The sequence below is a fragment of the Myotis nattereri genome, assembly GCF_964212035.1.
Source record: "Myotis nattereri genome assembly, chromosome: 3".
In the NCBI taxonomy this organism is placed as follows: Eukaryota; Metazoa; Chordata; class Mammalia; order Chiroptera; family Vespertilionidae; genus Myotis; species Myotis nattereri.
Window position 1 is genome coordinate 212,370,099 of NC_138077.1, and position 16,631 is coordinate 212,386,729.

General features: G+C 58.3%; 1 protein-coding gene across 1 annotated transcript in view; it reads left to right on the top strand.

Moving 5' to 3' along the window:
• The window catches only part of RERE (arginine-glutamic acid dipeptide repeats), a 398,085-nt gene extending 381,767 nt beyond the window's left edge, over positions 1–16,318 (top strand). Inside the window, exons 13-23 of the mRNA XM_081087056.1 lie at positions 4,566–4,728; positions 5,597–5,689; positions 6,095–6,294; positions 7,339–7,500; positions 7,952–8,065; positions 8,255–9,567; positions 9,646–9,868; positions 10,622–11,342; positions 12,832–12,978; positions 13,349–13,529; positions 13,813–16,318. Of these exons, the coding sequence (XP_080943182.1) occupies positions 4,566–4,728; positions 5,597–5,689; positions 6,095–6,294; positions 7,339–7,500; positions 7,952–8,065; positions 8,255–9,567; positions 9,646–9,868; positions 10,622–11,342; positions 12,832–12,978; positions 13,349–13,529; positions 13,813–13,846 (3,351 nt within the window). The 3' untranslated portion in view covers positions 13,847–16,318. The remainder of the gene's footprint in view (positions 1–4,565; positions 4,729–5,596; positions 5,690–6,094; positions 6,295–7,338; positions 7,501–7,951; positions 8,066–8,254; positions 9,568–9,645; positions 9,869–10,621; positions 11,343–12,831; positions 12,979–13,348; positions 13,530–13,812) is intronic.
• Positions 16,319–16,631: the final 313 nt, after the last annotated feature.

Consider the following 16,631-nt stretch of genomic DNA (forward strand, 5'->3'; position numbering starts at 1 on the left):
GGCTGAGGAGGAGCCATTCCTCTTAACGGTCCCAGGAGTGGCCTGCGATGGAGCACTGGTGCCCGGAGCCTTTGTCAGCCCGACTCTTCTCGACTCTTCTCGGGGTCTTGCTTCCTTTCTCCTCCGCCCTGCCACCCCCAGAGAGAGCGCAGAGCTGAACAACTTGTCTCCTCCCCTCCTCATTCTCCTCTGCGTGGCACCACCCACCCCTGTTTTTATTTTGGTGGAAAATCTGAGAAACCTAATGCTCCCTAGTTCCCCAGCCCTGGCAGAGAGTTGCCTCAGGACTGCGAAGAGAGCCTGCAGGAGGAAGGGGCTGCTGCCTAGATCCAGGGCCGGCCTCTTACTGCCAGTGGCTCTGTGCATATGGCCTGCCAGGAAAATCCAGAGGACACCCCCACCACCACCACCACCAAAATAAAGGCAAAAGAGTTGGGGAAAGAGATGGGTGGAGAGAGGGGGCGGGAGAGAGAGAGAGAGAGAGAGAGAGAGAGAGAGAGAAATTTGGTAAATATTAGCCAATGGATGTGAGCACTTCTCTTGGCAAGAGCTCCAGCCCATAGTGCTGGCGACTAGGGATGACTCCACCCCTTTCTTTTCCTTTTCGCCAGGCACTTAACCAGCTTAGTTCCCCTGCTGTGTGCAGTTAGAGTTCTGAGCTGTGAGGTGTGTTGACTGTGAGGCCTTGTTGTGAGATGAGGTGAGAGCCGGGAACAAAATGGTCATTATAGGCCATTCATGTCGACAACATTTATACCTGTGTTTGCTGCAAGCAAAAGCAGGAGCTAATTTGCAAGGCTGCCTTTGTGGAGCTGCGCTTGATCAATGGCTGCCTGTGTTAATGTTTCAGTAAGCTATTGATTTCTGCAGCAGCTTTTGTTCCCTGAATTTATGTGCCGCGGGTCTCCGCAGAACACACTATGCATGTTTGATTAAAGTTCAATTGACTTCATTCCTGGTGAGGCTCGAGCTGCCTCACTCCCTGTTTGTAGAACCACAGCTTTCCCTGGCGTGTTCTTTTGTTTGTGCTCAAGACCTAGCCACCCATGCAGTCACCAATATGCTGTTTAATCCTCCTGGATTTGCTCCATTCCAGTGTTTAATCCCTTCGCAGACATTACAGTGGTTGAGAGGCAGCTCATAAAACCTGGTCTGGACTTTTATTTATGTATTTATTTTTGGATCAACTTTTTATGTATCATAAGCATGTACTTGCTTTAAGTGCACAGTTCAGTGAGTTTTGACAACTGTATAAATCCATGTAAATACCACAGTTGATTTATAGAATATTCCCATCACCCCAGAAGGTTTCCTGGTGTCCTTTTTTTTTTTTTTTTAATATATTTTATTGATTTTTTACAGAGAAGAAGGGAGAGAGAGAGAGAGTTAGAAACATCGATGAGAGAGGAACATCGATCAGCTGCCTCCTGCACATCTACTGGGGATGTGCCCACAACCCAGGTACATGCCCTTGACCAGAATCGAACCTGGGACCTTTCAGTCCGCAAGCCGACGCTCTATCCACTGAGCCAAACCGGTTTTGGCTGGTGTCCTTTTTATAAGCAGTTTTCCTACTCTCTGATTCCAGGCCACCACTAACTTCCTTTTTGTGATCACAGGGTTGCCTTTTTTAGAATGGAATTCTATAGTATGTACCCTTTTGTGTCTGGCTGCTTTCATTCAACACGATGCTTTTCAGACTCATCCATGTTGTGTATCAGTGGTTTGTTCCTCTTCACTGCCAAGTCGTATTCCAGTGGGCGGGGGGTGCCGCAGTGTCATTCATTCTCCTGGGTGGGGGCATCTGGGTTGTTTCCATGAACATTTGTGTACAAGTCCTGCATGAGCACATGCTCTTACTTCTTTTGGGTAAATACCCAGGAGTGGAATAATTGCTGGGTCATGTGGTAGGTGTTTGCCTAGCTTTCTAAGAGTTGCCAAACAGCTTTACAAAGTGGTTTGACCATTTTACATTTCTGGGATATGACTTCCCTATCTTTCCTGAATTTTGACATTTACACTCTTTCGTTTTCTCATCAACTAATTTTAGACTTGCAGGGAGGTCCTTCGGGCGTGGTCAGTTTGATCCTTGGCACTCCAAGGGTCTCTTCTGGTCACATTCTTTTTAAAAAGCTGTTACTTAAAAGGTAACAACACTGGGTTTTATTTCAACATGGGTTTTTTTTTCCATGTCCTGATTTCTCACGGGCTAGAGGAGGACATGGTACAGCACTAAAGGTTTAGAGTTGTGAACCGAGCTTTTCCGAGCCTTTTTTCTGCCGGTGTCTAGCATTGGGCCAGTCACATAGCCTTGCTAAGCTCTGGCTCCCCCTCTTTTAATCTGCAAGTTATACCATCTTTTAAACCATTTAAATGTTTTCAAAACATTCATTCTTGAGAAATAGGAACAATCCCTGGTCACCACGTGGGGCAATATTGCATAATAGACCAGTGCTGTGGCGCAGTGTCGGGGGCTGCTTTTCAACAGCCTGGAAGTCAGACTGAGGTTTGACAGGGACGCTGGTGGCACCCCTCCACCTGATTTTCTCCCCATTTTTATTTCCTTCCGTCTCCTATCGCTTCACACTCTCTTAGATTCCAGGCCTCTGCATCCACTGGCCCTAAAAGGAAGAGGTGGAAGGAACCACTTTGGGTCTCCTCGTTCCTCCCTCGCCTTCAGGGTCGGGCTCTGGCCTACTGCACCGGTTTCCCTTCTGAGCTGATGGGCACGCCACTCTGGCAACGGATTCGAAGGGTGACGGTCACCTGCCTTGGCTTCTGTTCTGTTTTTTCATAAGAAAACAGATCAGTTTCGTGTTGGTACGTGTCTCTTAATCTCCTGGTGGATTTATGAGTTTGTTCCCTCCAGCCAGCCCACACCAACGATCAGTATAGATAAACGACATTCCAGGCGGGGAAGGTAGGAGCAGGAGGTTCTGGCATCATCGCTGTAGGGCTCAGGATGCTCCAGTCACCACAGGGACGTTAGCCTGCATTTGTAGAACAGCATGACAGACAGACAAATCAGAAATTCAAGGGCAGTTCTACATTTTCCCTACTGTTCATTACCTTCTCATGGAACCGAAAAGGGGCTGGGGTAGTGGCGGGCTCCTGGTCTCCATGCCTTGGGTCAGACTTCACCTTTAAACATTGGCAGTCACGGGCATTTCGTTGAGTGGCGTTTGGAAAGGAGCACATCCCCACTCCGAGAGAGGCGTGCTGTGTGCTCGTGCTGATCTTTTAAGGCTCTGGTGACAACTGTGTCCTCCCCAGGAAATGCCCAGGCATCGAATCCAGCTCCTGAGCAGTGAGTGCTGAGCACACAGTTGCCTGCTTTGCAGAAGCCATTTTCCCACCCAAAGTCTGCCCACTCCCCCACCACCTTCCTGCCATCGTGCTTCGGTCTTCTGCAGTGTTTTAATGACACCTGGTCTGATGGGCGCTCTGTCACGTGCGTGCCTTACGCGGCCTCTGCGCTTCTTGTCTTTTTCAGTCCTTCCAGCACTGACCTAGCTCTCCGGTGTGGAGAGCAGAATCTTCTCTTTCCTAGCTCCTCCATTTGCAGGCATTCAGCCTGTGCGGGCCGCACTGGTGCGCGGGTGACGTCCCCCAGGGTGACGTCCTAGGATACCGTCGTCTGCCAAGTTAATTGACTTTGTGCAATATTTATTTAATTAGAGGAGATCAATGTGAGCGTGGCTCTCTGGCTGCCTTAAGTGTTTTGTTTGTTTGTTTTTAAGTTAAAGATATTTTATCTTGGGATGTTTGTCTAAAGAAATGGGTCTTTCGTTAGCTGAATGCCATGCACCCATTTGTGTGGCTGGTGCCTGCTGTCCCTGGAGTTGCAGTGCCAAACATGCTGTCTTTTTAGGAGATGCCTTGGCTCGCTTTCTGCGGGGCCATGAAAAAAGAAGCTCTTTTTGCCTTGAAGACTGACCTGGTGACATGTGGCATTTCATCTGCACAGCAGCACCACTGTGCCTGTCCGTTCGTAGTCTTTCTTTGTCAAGCCCCCGTCGTTGCTTTTCGGACTTGGTGCCAGCGCGTCCCAGTGTGGGCAATCGGATTGGAATGGGGGCTGTGGAGCAGTTTTTGGTTTGGGGTTTCTGTTCTGCCTGACTTCCCACCTGGCCCGAGGTCCCCGCCACCTCCGTTATATCCTTGACTGTTTCTGGAGTCATCTGTCTGGCCAGGTGGTTCCTCATGCTGGATTTCATTGGAAGGCTGTGAAGAACGAACACACACACACACACACATGTGCGCGGTTAGAATTATTGATGCACCTCCAGTGCTCAGAACAGAGGTGGCCCCTGGCATTTAGTAGGCATCCACAGTCCTTGTTGAGTGAATGGATGTTCCTGACGTCTAGAAGGTGTGCTCTCCTGGGCGGAGGTGACAGGCCCCATCTGCCCAGCTTTTGCCTCTTGACCCCAGGAGCAAACTGTTCTTGGTCCTGGTCTCCCGGATAGACAGCTGGTATAAACCAGCTTCTGCTCCCACAGAGGGGACAGGGGACGCCAAGTCCCTCCAGACGCCTCCCTCACGCCAGCCCTTCTTTTCTGCAGGGGGAACTGATCACCTTCTATTACTACTGGAAGAAAACCCCAGAGGCAGCCAGCTCCCGGGCCCATCGCAGGCACCGCAGGCAGGCTGTGTTCAGGAGGATTAAGACCCGCACTGCGTCCACACCCGTCAACACACCTTCCAGACCCCCCTCCAGTGAATTCTGTAAGTGGGGGTTTTCACACGCTGTGTCCCAGTTCTGGGCCTGCACTCACAGGTGTCCTTGTCAGCGTGCGGCTGGAGCTGATGACCCGGGAACCGTGTGCACACGTGCACGCGTGTGCTAGTGCACAGCCTGGCCTGAGTGTCACACTGACTTGGGAGGTGGTAGAGAGTTTTACAGATTATTCGTTCATTTAAATTTTCTAGTAAACACAATGTCATTTTAATTTTTTACAAAAGTAAGTCTTGGCCTTGGCCTGAGGGTTTTGGTAACTTCAGGAGGTTGTTCCACTCAGCAGACGGTGTGCTGTTTACGTTTCCATTGCACTTGGGTTGTGGTAGCAATAAGAGCAGATTAACTTTTTTCTTTTTCCTCCTGCCATGCCAAGCTCTTCCTCGCAATCCCAGTTTGACGTGTGATATGACAGTGAAGCTCACGCCCACTCACCCTAAGCACTAGGATGCAGCAGTAGATAGGGTCCAGGGCACAGACCTCCAAAGGTCGCTAAAGTTGCACATGCAAACAAGAAGCCATCGGGTCACCTGGGGCTGGCGGGTGGCACTGGCCAGAGGCAGGTCCTCAGGAGGCACCACGGGTGCTCTTCACCCTGTTCAGATTCACCGGTTGTGGGTGCCCGCCACCCAGGTTTCAGGTGTGACACCAGCCCCCAGCAATGTAGCAGGGCAAGCTCTTGGGTTACCCCCCACCGCCCCTCACACACAAGAACTTTGTTCTGAAGACTGGCCCTGAGAAATTCAGAGGGTCCTACCTCAGCCTACTGGGCCACTCGGCCTGGTGGCTCAGAGCCTGGGGCAGGCCGAGTGTGACTGTCCCCCAACCCTCACCCTGTTGTATGCCTGCCATGCCCAGTGGACCTGAGCTCGGCCAGTGAGGACGACTTTGACAGTGAGGACAGCGAGCAGGAGCTGAAGGGCTACGCCTGCCGCCATTGCTTCAGCACCAGTGAGTGGGGCTTTGACATTGGCATTGGGCTGTGCTTCAGCGTCACTGCAGAAAGTTGGAGATTTTACTTTACTTCACTCCCCCAACCCCCCAAACCCCCCACCCCTGTGAATTCAGTACAGAATGCTGATCAGTGGGTAGGACAGACGTGGTCAAGGTTGGGGCCAGGGCAACTATTGTCGCTCCTCCTGGGTACCCCAACATAAGGGGGAGGGGTTTCCTGAAATGCTGTCGTCCTGGGAGAGAGCAGGGCAGCACCGGCGCCTGAGCGGTGTGGGTGTCAGGTGTCTGCCCGAGCCCAGCACTGCGCGTTCTCATGGCACCTGGGTGGTTGAGCCCCCTGCTCAGATGCCCCAAGGACACTGGTTTTTGAGGTTTGGCCCCCACCCCCCTTCCCTCACGCAGCCTCCAAAGATTGGCACCACGGGGGCCGGGAGAACATCCTGCTCTGCACAGACTGCCGCATCCACTTCAAGAAATACGGCGAGCTCCCGCCCATCGAGAAGCCCGTGGACCCCCCGCCCTTTATGTTCAAACCCGTCAAAGAGGAAGACGATGGGCTCAGCGGGAAACATAGCATGAGGACGCGGCGGAGTCGAGGCTCGGTGAGTCCCGGGCCGGCCACCGAGCCTTCCGGCCACACCTCCAGCTTCCTAGGATGCCGGGGCTGTCCGGGCACCCCGAGACCGAAACGGCTTGCCCGGAGGCATTAGCCTTTCCTGTGGGCTGTCCTCTCCCTCCCTCCTCCTGGGGCGGCAGTGTGGCCATGGGTCTCGGTTTTGCCTCAGCGCAGGCTCTTCAAGTCCCTCCGACCTCCCTCTGGCCCGTGGCCGGTCTCTAGGGGCGCATAGCTCTGCTCTTTGAAACTTGCTGGCTTTTTTAAAATGTTTGATCCAGTTTTGGAAACATTTAGGTACATGTTTTTACTCACAGCATAGCCTCGTCCTTCCATAAAGAGACTGTTTTCCAGGTTGGAAATGCAGCCGGGACCTTTGAGAGTGAGGGTTCTCCCAGGTCGGGCCTTTTAGGCAAGTGGGTGGCACCTCCACCTTCCTCTGACCCTAGGTCCTGCCCGCCCGACTGCTGCTCGCTCACAGGAGCAGGTGGGCCAGCGTGAGTCGCTGTGCCCTGTCTTTTCGGAGCCCCCGTGGCCTTGCAGAAACGTGCTGACGTGCTCGGTGGTCTAGGAGCTGAGCTGCGTTATTTGACAGCTCGTGTCTCTGGGTCACCCCCTCCTGGCAGATGGCACAGCAGGTGCTGTTTTGGTTGGGTTGGGCAGTCACCTGGAGTCAGCACAAGGCGAGGGGACTGAGAGCTGCTGTAATTGTCTTTCTGGAGAGCGTGGCGGAGGGGACTGTCCCCACTGACCGAGGCCCCTCAGAAACCCTCTCTCATTTCCAGCCCGTCGTTCAGGGGGGTCCCGGAGGCGAGTGCCATTGGGTGAAGCCAAGAATGGCTTTTCCATGAGAACGCACCCACTCACCCCTCCTCCCTTCACTCCATATTGATCCTGCCCGTGAGGGACAGCCAGGGTGCTTGTTGTTTGCCAGGGGCTGGGATTTGGCATGAGGCCAACAGTGGGGTCTGCTCTTGATGCCCCTGTGTGTGTGCTGGGGTCCAGTCTCACCAGCCCCGGTTTGGGTGGGCAGATGTCGACATTGCGCAGTGGTCGAAAGAAGCAGCCAGCCAGCCCTGATGGTCGCACCTCGCCCACCAATGAAGACATCCGCTCCAGTGGCCGGAACTCCCCCAGCGCTGCCAGCACCTCCAGCAACGACAGTAAAGCAGAGACTGTGAAGAAGCTGGCCAAGGTAAGAGGTGGGGTGGGGGGCTGCTGGGCCCCCCTCCAGGACAGCCTGGTGGCTGGAGTTGGTGCTCCGTTCCCTCCGACACGGGCCGCAGCTCATCCATGGAGCCTTCCAGGAACCAGCCTTGCCCTGGCCTGGGGCTGCAGCCTGGGGCCTGGGGCCCGGGGCCTAGAGAAGGGGGTCCAGCTCAGCTCCCAGCACTGACCTTTCGGGGCTCCCCAGGCCTCAGAGGCGGAAGGCGCAGGGGGGTGATTGAAGAGGCTTCCTTCCTCCCAAAGCCAAGTTATTCCCATCCAGTGCTGTTCCGCCTGGCGGTGGCGCTCCCCTTCCCGAGCTTTCTTGCTGCTGGCGCTGGAGCTCAGACTGTGGGACGGGGTGTCAGCACCAGTCACCATGTCCTGCCCCGAGGCTGAGGGGACCCCTCTCGGCTGACCCTTGTGCGCTTGCCCCGCAGAAGGTGAAGGAGGGAGTCTCGTCGCCTCTGAAGAGCACCAAGCGCCCGCGGGAGAAGGCGGCCTCGGACACGGAGGAGGCCGACAGGACCAGCTCCAAGAAGACGAAAACCCAGGTGGGCCTTCGGCTGCAGCGCGTGCCCGAGAGGCCCTCCGCCTCGTCCCCGGGGGCAGGGCCCTCTCTCCCGGGAGCGCCGGTCAGGGCAGGACTGCTGGTCCCTGAGGACGCGCTGGCTGCCTGCTGTGCCTGTGCGGGCTCTGGCCACGCAGGGCACACTCGAGTGTCCCTCCGCCTCTCGCCTCAGGAGATCAGCCGGCCCAACTCGCCGTCCGAAGGCGAGGGGGAGAGTTCCGACAGCCGCAGCGTCAATGATGAGGGCAGCAGTGACCCCAAGGACATCGACCAGGACAATCGCAGCACGTCCCCCAGCATCCCCAGCCCCCAGGACAATGAGAGCGACTCCGACTCCTCTGCGCAGCAGACCCTGCAGGCCCAGCCCCCAGCCTTGCAGGCTCCCACTGGGGCTGCCCCAGCTCCCTCCACAGCGCCCCCAGGAGCGCCCCAGCTTCCCACCCCGGGGCCCGCGCCCTCTGCCGTTCCTCCACAGGGCTCCCCCTCAGCCTCCCAGCCCTCCGGCCAGGCTCCGCCCGGTTCTGCTTCCCATGCCCACATCCAGCAGGCACCTGCTCTGCACCCACAGCGGCTGCCCTCCCCGCATCCCCCGCTGCAGCCTCTGACCGTGCCAGCCGGCCAGACCTCCGCCCCGCCTCATCCCCAGCCCCCCCTGCACAGTCAGGGCCCAGCCGGCCCTCACAGCCTGCAGGCCGGGCCCCTGCTGCAGCACCCAGGCCCCCCTCAGCCCTTTGGCCTCCCTCCCCAGGCCTCCCAGGCAGCAGCTCACCCTCACACCTCCCTGCAGCCCCCAGCTTCTCAGTCAGTCTTGCAGCCCCAGCAGCCCCCAAGGGAGCAGCCCCTGCCACCCGCACCCTTGGCCATGCCTCACATCAAGCCCCCACCCACTACGCCCATCCCCCAGCTGCCAGCACCACAGGCCCACAAGCACCCACCTCACCTCTCAGGGCCCTCACCCTTCTCCATGAATGCCAACCTCCCGCCCCCTCCAGCACTGAAGCCCCTGAGCTCCCTGTCTACACACCACCCCCCTTCGGCGCACCCCCCACCGCTGCAGCTCATGCCTCAGAGCCAACCACTTCCCTCCTCCCCCGCCCAGCCTCCTGTGCTGACCCAGAGCCAGAGCCTGCCCCCTGCTGCTGCCGCCCACCCCCCTGCAGGCCTCCATCAGGCGCCCCCTCAGCCCTCATTCGCTCAGCACCCCTTTGTCCCTGGAGGCCCTCCTCCCATCACCCCTCCGTCCTGCCCCAGTACCTCCACTCCACTCACGGGACCTGGCCCGTCAGCCCAGCCACCCTGCCCTGCTGCCGTTTCTTCAGGAGGCAGCACACCTGTGGGGGCAGCCTGCCCGCTGCCCACTGTCCAGATCAAGGAAGAGGCTCTGGACGATGCCGAGGAGCCCGAGAGCCCCCCTCCACCACCGAGGAGCCCGTCCCCCGAGCCCACTGTGGTGGACACGCCCAGCCACGCCAGCCAGTCAGCCAGGTATGTGTTGGGAGGCTGGGCGGCCTAGGGCAGGCCTCGGCCTTGGCAGGGCCCTGATGGCAGACGTGGCCTTTTCAGGTTCTACAAGCACCTGGACCGGGGCTACAACTCGTGTGCACGGGCCGACCTGTACTTCATGCCTCTGGCGGGATCCAAACTGGCCAAGAAGAGGGAGGAGGCCATCGAGAAGGCCAAACGGGAGGCCGAGCAGAAAGCGAGAGAGGAGCGGGAGCGGGAGAAAGAGAAGGAGAAGGAACGCGAACGGGAGCGCGAGCGCGAGCGGGAGGCTGAGCGAGCTGCTGTGAGTGCTCAGTCCTGGGCGGGCGGGCGGCCTGAGTGTGCAGGGAGGGGGCGCTGGCCATGCCAGGGCGGGGACTCTGGGGCCACCTGCTCTGTGTGAGGCTGTTTGTTTTACTGTCATGGCAGCTGGAGGATCCAGTGCTATTTGAGCCCCATCCTAGGCTCTCCAGAGATTGCTGCTCATCCCTGAGCCAGCCCAGGACCCCTCCCCCAGAGGCTCACCGTCCCCCTCCTCCTTTCCCAGGACCCCTCCCCCACAGGCTCACCATGCACCTCCTCCTTTCCCAGGACCCCTCCCCCGTGTACCTCCTCCTTGGCCCTGGCAGGTTCAGACTGGTTGACCAGCAGCCTGTAGACATGTAATTGGAGGAAACTGCAGAGAAACTGAAAGCGGGGAGAGCCAGGCATTGGGGCGTTAACCTGCCTCATCCACGCCCTCTGGCGGCCCTGGCTGGGCACTCTTGTGGGCTAGGCCACCCAGCGCCTGCCCTTGTTGGGGGGACCCCTCCCATGCAGTGCCTTGTCTCACAGGTACAGGAACCCGTTCAGGACACAAGGGAAGCTGCAGGCACAGAGGAGACCGTCACGGGGGGGTCTGGGCCAGGTCATTGTCACAGGCCGTGGCTGAGGCCGCTCGGTGTTGGGGTGGAGGGACCAAGTTGACTGTCAGTGCAGGATGGCCACAGGGCAGAGCTCACCTCCCCAGGAGCACTAGGCAACTGGTCTCCCCCCACACCCTCCATTTCCTCAGCAGAAGGCGTCCAGCTCGGCGCATGAGGGCCGCCTCAGCGACCCCCAGCTCGGTGGTCCCAGCCACATGCGGCCATCCTTCGAGCCACCGCCAACCACCATTGCTGCTGTGCCCCCATACATCGGGCCGGACACCCCTGCCCTTCGGACTCTGAGCGAGTACGCCCGGCCCCACGTCATGTCGCCCACCAACCGCAACCACCCCTTCTACATGCCCCTCAACCCCACTGACCCGCTGCTGGCCTACCACATGCCCGGCCTCTACAACGTCGACCCCACCATCCGGGAGCGGGAGCTGCGGGAGCGGGAGCTGCGGGAGCGGGAGATCCGGGAGCGGGAGCTGCGGGAGAGGATGAAGCCGGGCTTCGAGGTGAAGCCCCCCGAGCTGGACCCCCTGCACCCAGCCACCAACCCCATGGAGCACTTCGCCCGGCACAGCGCCCTCACCATTCCCCCCACGGCGGGCCCCCACCCTTTTGCTTCGTTCCACCCGGGCCTGAACCCCTTGGAGAGGGAGAGACTGGCCCTGGCGGGCCCCCAGCTGCGGCCCGAGATGAGCTACCCCGATAGACTGGCAGCCGAGCGGATTCACGCCGAGCGGATGGCATCGCTGACCAGCGACCCTCTGGCCCGACTGCAGATGTTCAACGTGACCCCGCACCATCACCAGCACTCACACATCCACTCGCACCTCCACCTCCACCAGCAGGACCCCCTCCACCAAGGTAGGTGCCTGGGCTGCTGAGAGGGCACTGTGGGTTGGCTCTGGGTGAGGAGGTGCGGCCCAGAGCAGAGACTGTTCTCTTCTAAACGAGCCCTAGTTCCAGGCAGGTCCTAGAACGTCCAGCGCAGAGCATCCAGTGAGCCCCGAGGAATCACTGCCACTACTCGGGGCAGCCTGGGTCTGCTCAGCCCCCAGCTCTCCAGAGCTGCAGGTCCCCAGAAAGCTGTGCCACCCTGCGCCCTTCTGCCCGCGCCTCCGGGATAAAGCTTAGCTTCTTGGCCCTGGGCCGGGGTGAGCCCGGGAGGAGAAGCAGCCTGTGCTCACCGGGCAGGTTTAGGGCAGGAGGCAGGGCCTGAGGACAGGGAAGGCCTTGGGAGCCAGCTGGAGCCACTGGGACACCCAGAAAGGCAGGCTGTAGTCTTCCTGCCCTCTTCGGGAATGAGGCCTAGGCTTCCGGCTCACCAGCCAGGGCTGCCCAGCCCTGCTCGCCCTGGGGGTGAGTGCCTGCCTGGCCAGCTTGGGGTGCAGGCTGGTTTGAGGCAGGTGGGGGAGGGGGTGCTCTGACCCTGCTCTGGAGTGGGCGGTGTGCCTGCTCCCTGGGACCAGGGCTGCGGTGGAGGGACTTCCTCCTGGACTGACCTCCGTGCCAGGGAGGAGGACGGCTGATAGAGCAGGACGCAGGGAGGGAGGGCTGCACCTGGCTTCCTCTCCGTGTTCCCAGCCCTGACAGGTGGGCCCAGGGAAGCCAAGGAGCTGTCATTTGCCCTGTGGTCCGACACCTGGAAGTGTCATGCCGCCCAGTGTGACCAGGAGACCGCCTGGCGCTGTAGGATAAGCAGGCCGTCGTACACTCATTGGCCAAGTGTTTGCTGAGCACTTGATGTGCCAGGCGCAGCTGTAGGTGCTGGCCAAGCCCATCCACGTCCACTGCCGCAGGCTGGGAAGCACCTGTGGCCGGGCCTGGGCTGTGGGAAGGGTCAGTGTCGGGAGAAAAGTGAACCAGGGAGAGGGAACAAGGCAGGCGGCGATGCTGCCATTACAAGGAGGAAGCGGGCCAAGGGCGGAGGCACTGGAAAGAGCATCTCTAGGCAGAAGGAGAACTCGAGGGGGCCAGCGCTGACTGCAGAAGGGAGAGCCCGCAGCGCTGAGCCCGCCCCTGCCCACAGCAGCCTGCTGGCCGCCTTCGGGCTCTGGGTACAGGCAGCCTGGACGAGGAATGCTGGCTGGGCGGTCGGCCCGGGGGGCTCTGCTGGTCCAGGGTCCAGCAGAACGGGTGGGGGGCGTGCTTGCCGGCTGCTCATAGTCCGCTCTGCACTGTGTGTCACTTTCCGGAGCTCCGCTGCGGGTGAGTGGGGAGGCCGGAGGGCAGTCACTTTGGGTCAAGGTCACGGATCCTGGTTGTGAGGAGTTTGCCCTGGGTTCCAGCCAGGGAGGGAAGCATCGGAGAGCCCTGCGCCCACCTGTTTCTGGACTTCTGCCCCTTCTTCCAGGTTCAGCAGGCCCCGTGCACCCGCTGGTGGACCCCCTGACTGCTGGCCCTCACCTGGCTCGCTTTCCCTATCCCCCTGGTACCCTCCCCAACCCTCTGCTTGGACAGCCCCCCCATGAGCACGAGATGCTTCGTCACCCAGTTTTTGGTAAGAATGCACCTGGGAAGGCGGGGTCCAGTGAGGAGCTGGTTAGTGGTCTGGCCCAAGGGCCCGGTCATTCGTTGGTTCATGTGTTCAACACATGTCCCCTCAGTGGGTGGAGGTGCACAGGTGTAACAGGAACCCAGATGGGAACAGTCGGGATGAAGGAATAACAAAGGCGCCACATTTAAATCAGACTTAGGAAGGTGGGCCTCTCTGAAGAAGAAACACTAGGCTGAGGCCCACTCAGCAGGGGAGGAGGGGCAGTACTCGGGCACCCCTCCCCCAGGGGTCTCCTGGTCTCCTTGCAGGCCTTGGCCTTGTCTTGGCCATTCCCCTGGACTCTCTGTTCAGGAGACTGTTTTGTGTTTGGCAGGCACCCCCTACCCCCGAGACCTGCCTGGGGCCATCCCACCCCCCATGTCAGCGGCCCACCAGCTGCAGGCCATGCATGCCCAGTCGGCTGAGCTGCAGAGACTGGCCATGGAACAGCAGTGGCTGCACGCACACCCCCACATGCATGGCAGCCACCTACCAAGTCAGGAAGATTATTACAGGTGAGGTGGGGAGGGGCCTGAGGGAGGGGCAGGCTGGCTGGGCTCCCACCTACCCCCCCCCCCCCCCCCCCCCACGGGCCACTGCCCCAGCCTGAGGGTCCCCCTTCCTGGCTGTGCCCACGATGCTTCTCCCCTATCAGCAAGCATCAGGCTCCTCCCCTGGCTACATGTGGCCCTAGAGGGGACCCCCATAGAGCCTTCTTGGGGGGTGGGGCGGGGCAGGCCAACTGCTTGGGAGCCTCCATCTGGTGCTGAAGTCGCTCTCCTCTGCTTCTCTTTCCAGTCGACTGAAGAAAGAAGGTGACAAGCAGCTATAAGTTATTTATTGTTAACGCTGGCTGTGGAAGCCCCAGTCTTGGGGGGGGGTAAACAGGACTTTTTACATACAATAGGAGCTGCAAAAGCAAAAGAATATCTTCTAAAGATTTCTTTCTATATTTAAAAGCCCACAACTAAAATTCTGTCAGCATAATAGTGTGTGTTTGTAGAGAGGATTCCTTGAGACTGGTTTGGGTCTCCCTGCATGACAGTCCCCCAGAAACTTAGTGAGTCCTGGACTGGACTGGACTGAACATTCAGAAAACTGCCCAGCAATCTTGGGGTTCGGCTTTCGTCTCCTTCCCTTCCTCGACTTCTCAGTAGGTGCTAGAACCCAGTCACACCCTCACTGTGCGTGCAGACACACTCAGTCACATGTGTGCCAAAACCCGCGGGGCTGCAGATATAGGTGGCATATGAGTTTGGAATCCAAGAGCTATAATTTTTGAAGAATCTTTTATTTTACTACATTGTTGGAAATCTTCATAATTTGAGAAAGTTCTGCAGCACGGCTTTTTACGTCTGTAAATAATTTTAGAGCAGCCTTTTTTTTTTCCTTCCACAGACTACTGTTCCGATCTATTTTTTCCAGCCATGTCACTAATTGTGAATTCCTATCGGCTATTGACAGAATACAGAGTTGATTTTTTAATAAAAAGTTATATATGATTATCCCTTTAATTAAAGGGAACAGATGGGCGTTACTAATTACAAATGGGCAAAAGCCTGGGCCTGGGTTTGGTCGCAGCAGTGAGCATCCAGGGTTTTGCAGGGACAATGTTACCAGCGGTTTTTGTTTCGCTGCTTTGGTTTTCCACTTCGGTCTGTTCCTGGCTTGTGCGTGGCCAGCGGTGCAGACATCTGCCAGATCAGACCTCCTGGCATTGCACCAGGAGCGCAGGGGTTAAATGTCCACCGTCCTGTGTCTGCCAGAGAGAAAGCACATGTTTCCGTGTGTGTGGTTGCAGATCTCCTGACAGGGTTCTAGGCGCACGTGTTTGATTGTTCTGTCCGAACTGCCCTTCTCACTCTGACAACTGCGTAAACATTCTCGGAACGATTCCCTGCAAGTAACTCGGCACGTGTGCTGGCCAGAGGCTCTGTTAGCCGTCTGCCCTTTCGTGTGTCCTCAGGCGATCTCGCCACAGCCCGGGGCTGCTTTCCGGGTGGGTGGGACCCCGGAGTTGGCACGGCTGTGGGTGGTGGCCTGTGTGTCTACCAGGAGCTTGGTGACCGTGTCAGACTGGGACACCAGTTGAGTCCCACCCTTCATCCCGAAGCGGGAACTGGAGTGGCAGCCGCACACGGGGAAGGGAAGGCGGGCTTCCCTGGGAGGTGCCAGCTGGGGGCTCGGCCTTCTGCGTGGCCGTGAGGGGGAGACTGGCTGGCTGCACCTGTTCCTGCCAGGTGGGACCTTTTCCTCCCTCTTCCCTCAGATTCTTGAGGGCTGTTTCTGCCGTGGCCTGTGGTGGCCACATCCAAGAATTGTCAGACGAGAGCATATCTGTGGGCCGGGGGATGTGAAGTACGTCCAGGACCCGAGCCCGTGGGTAGGAAGGGAGGCTGGCGCTGGGACCAGCCACCCAGGTGGCAGCGCAGGTCCGGGCATTTCCCATCCCTGCTAAACCGCCTTTGCTTTCAGTTGGGACAGATAGAGGATTGTTTTATTTGTTGAAAATGTTTGTAGTTTTTTCTTTAGTTTTCTTCCATTCCGTTTCTGCCTTAAATTTAGCTCCTTACAGGGGAGACAAGCTCAAATGAACCCTTTGTCATCGGACCTGTGGCTGCGTTGGCAGGGGCACGCGTTCCTCGGGGCGGTGGCTGCTCTCTGGCCGCTGCTCTCCTGGGGGCCTGCCCATCCGCCGCGCCCGCTGCCCCCAGCCTCCCGCTGCCCCCAGCCTCCCGCCTCTGCCCCACCTTCTCCCGTCCCGCATTTTACTTCTGGTAGAACACGGCCTGCCATTCAGCCAGGCCCCTTCACCTCCTCCCCAGCATCCATTTTTCCAAAGAAGAGGGAGGTTAGTGCTTTGAAGTCTGTGTTGAAAGCTGTGGAAGGCGAGTCTGTCAGGCCCTGGTCCCCCCACATCCCGTGGTGAGGCACTGAGACCCCTCCAGTCAGGGGCCCTCGCCTGGCCGCTGCCGCGGAGGGGCCCGGCCCCTTGGTTTCCTTCTGGGTTTTCCTTCCTTTGTTTGAAGTTCGGTTTTGCTTTTCTGTGTTTTGTATGTATCTCGTTCCATGTTGTCAAGGTTGCGCTTCAGGTCTCACGCAGCGGCCGCAGAGCGAGGTGTGTCCGACGTGCCGCGTGTCTGTACCTTGAAGCTAAATGTACATAGGAGTAGTTTGCCGTGAGCTAACACAGTGTGAGCAGCGTAGACACCAGAGATCGTGACTTCTGTGCTCTCTCCATTCGAGTATTTTGTAATTTTTTGGAAATATTTGTGGACATAAATAAAACCAAGCTACACTACAACAGCTGGGTGTCGACCGGTGGTGAGCCCGCGGCCTGTGTCTCGTTCCTGGGGGCGGGTGGGGTGTTGGCTGTTGGCCCTACCTGGGTCCCCCGGGGTGGGGAAGGGCGGAGGGGGCATCTGGTGCCCTCAGCTGTTGCCGGCACACTGCTCACCTTTCAAAGCAGCTTCTGGAAAGGTCCACGTCGGCTCTGTCTGGGAGGGAGGGGAGTACACTTGTTCTCGGGAGACACTCCGACCTGCCGTTGAGATACTCGACCTGCACGAGGCTCCCCACCCGCAGAATGGGCCCCAGGGTGGGTGCACTGGGACCAA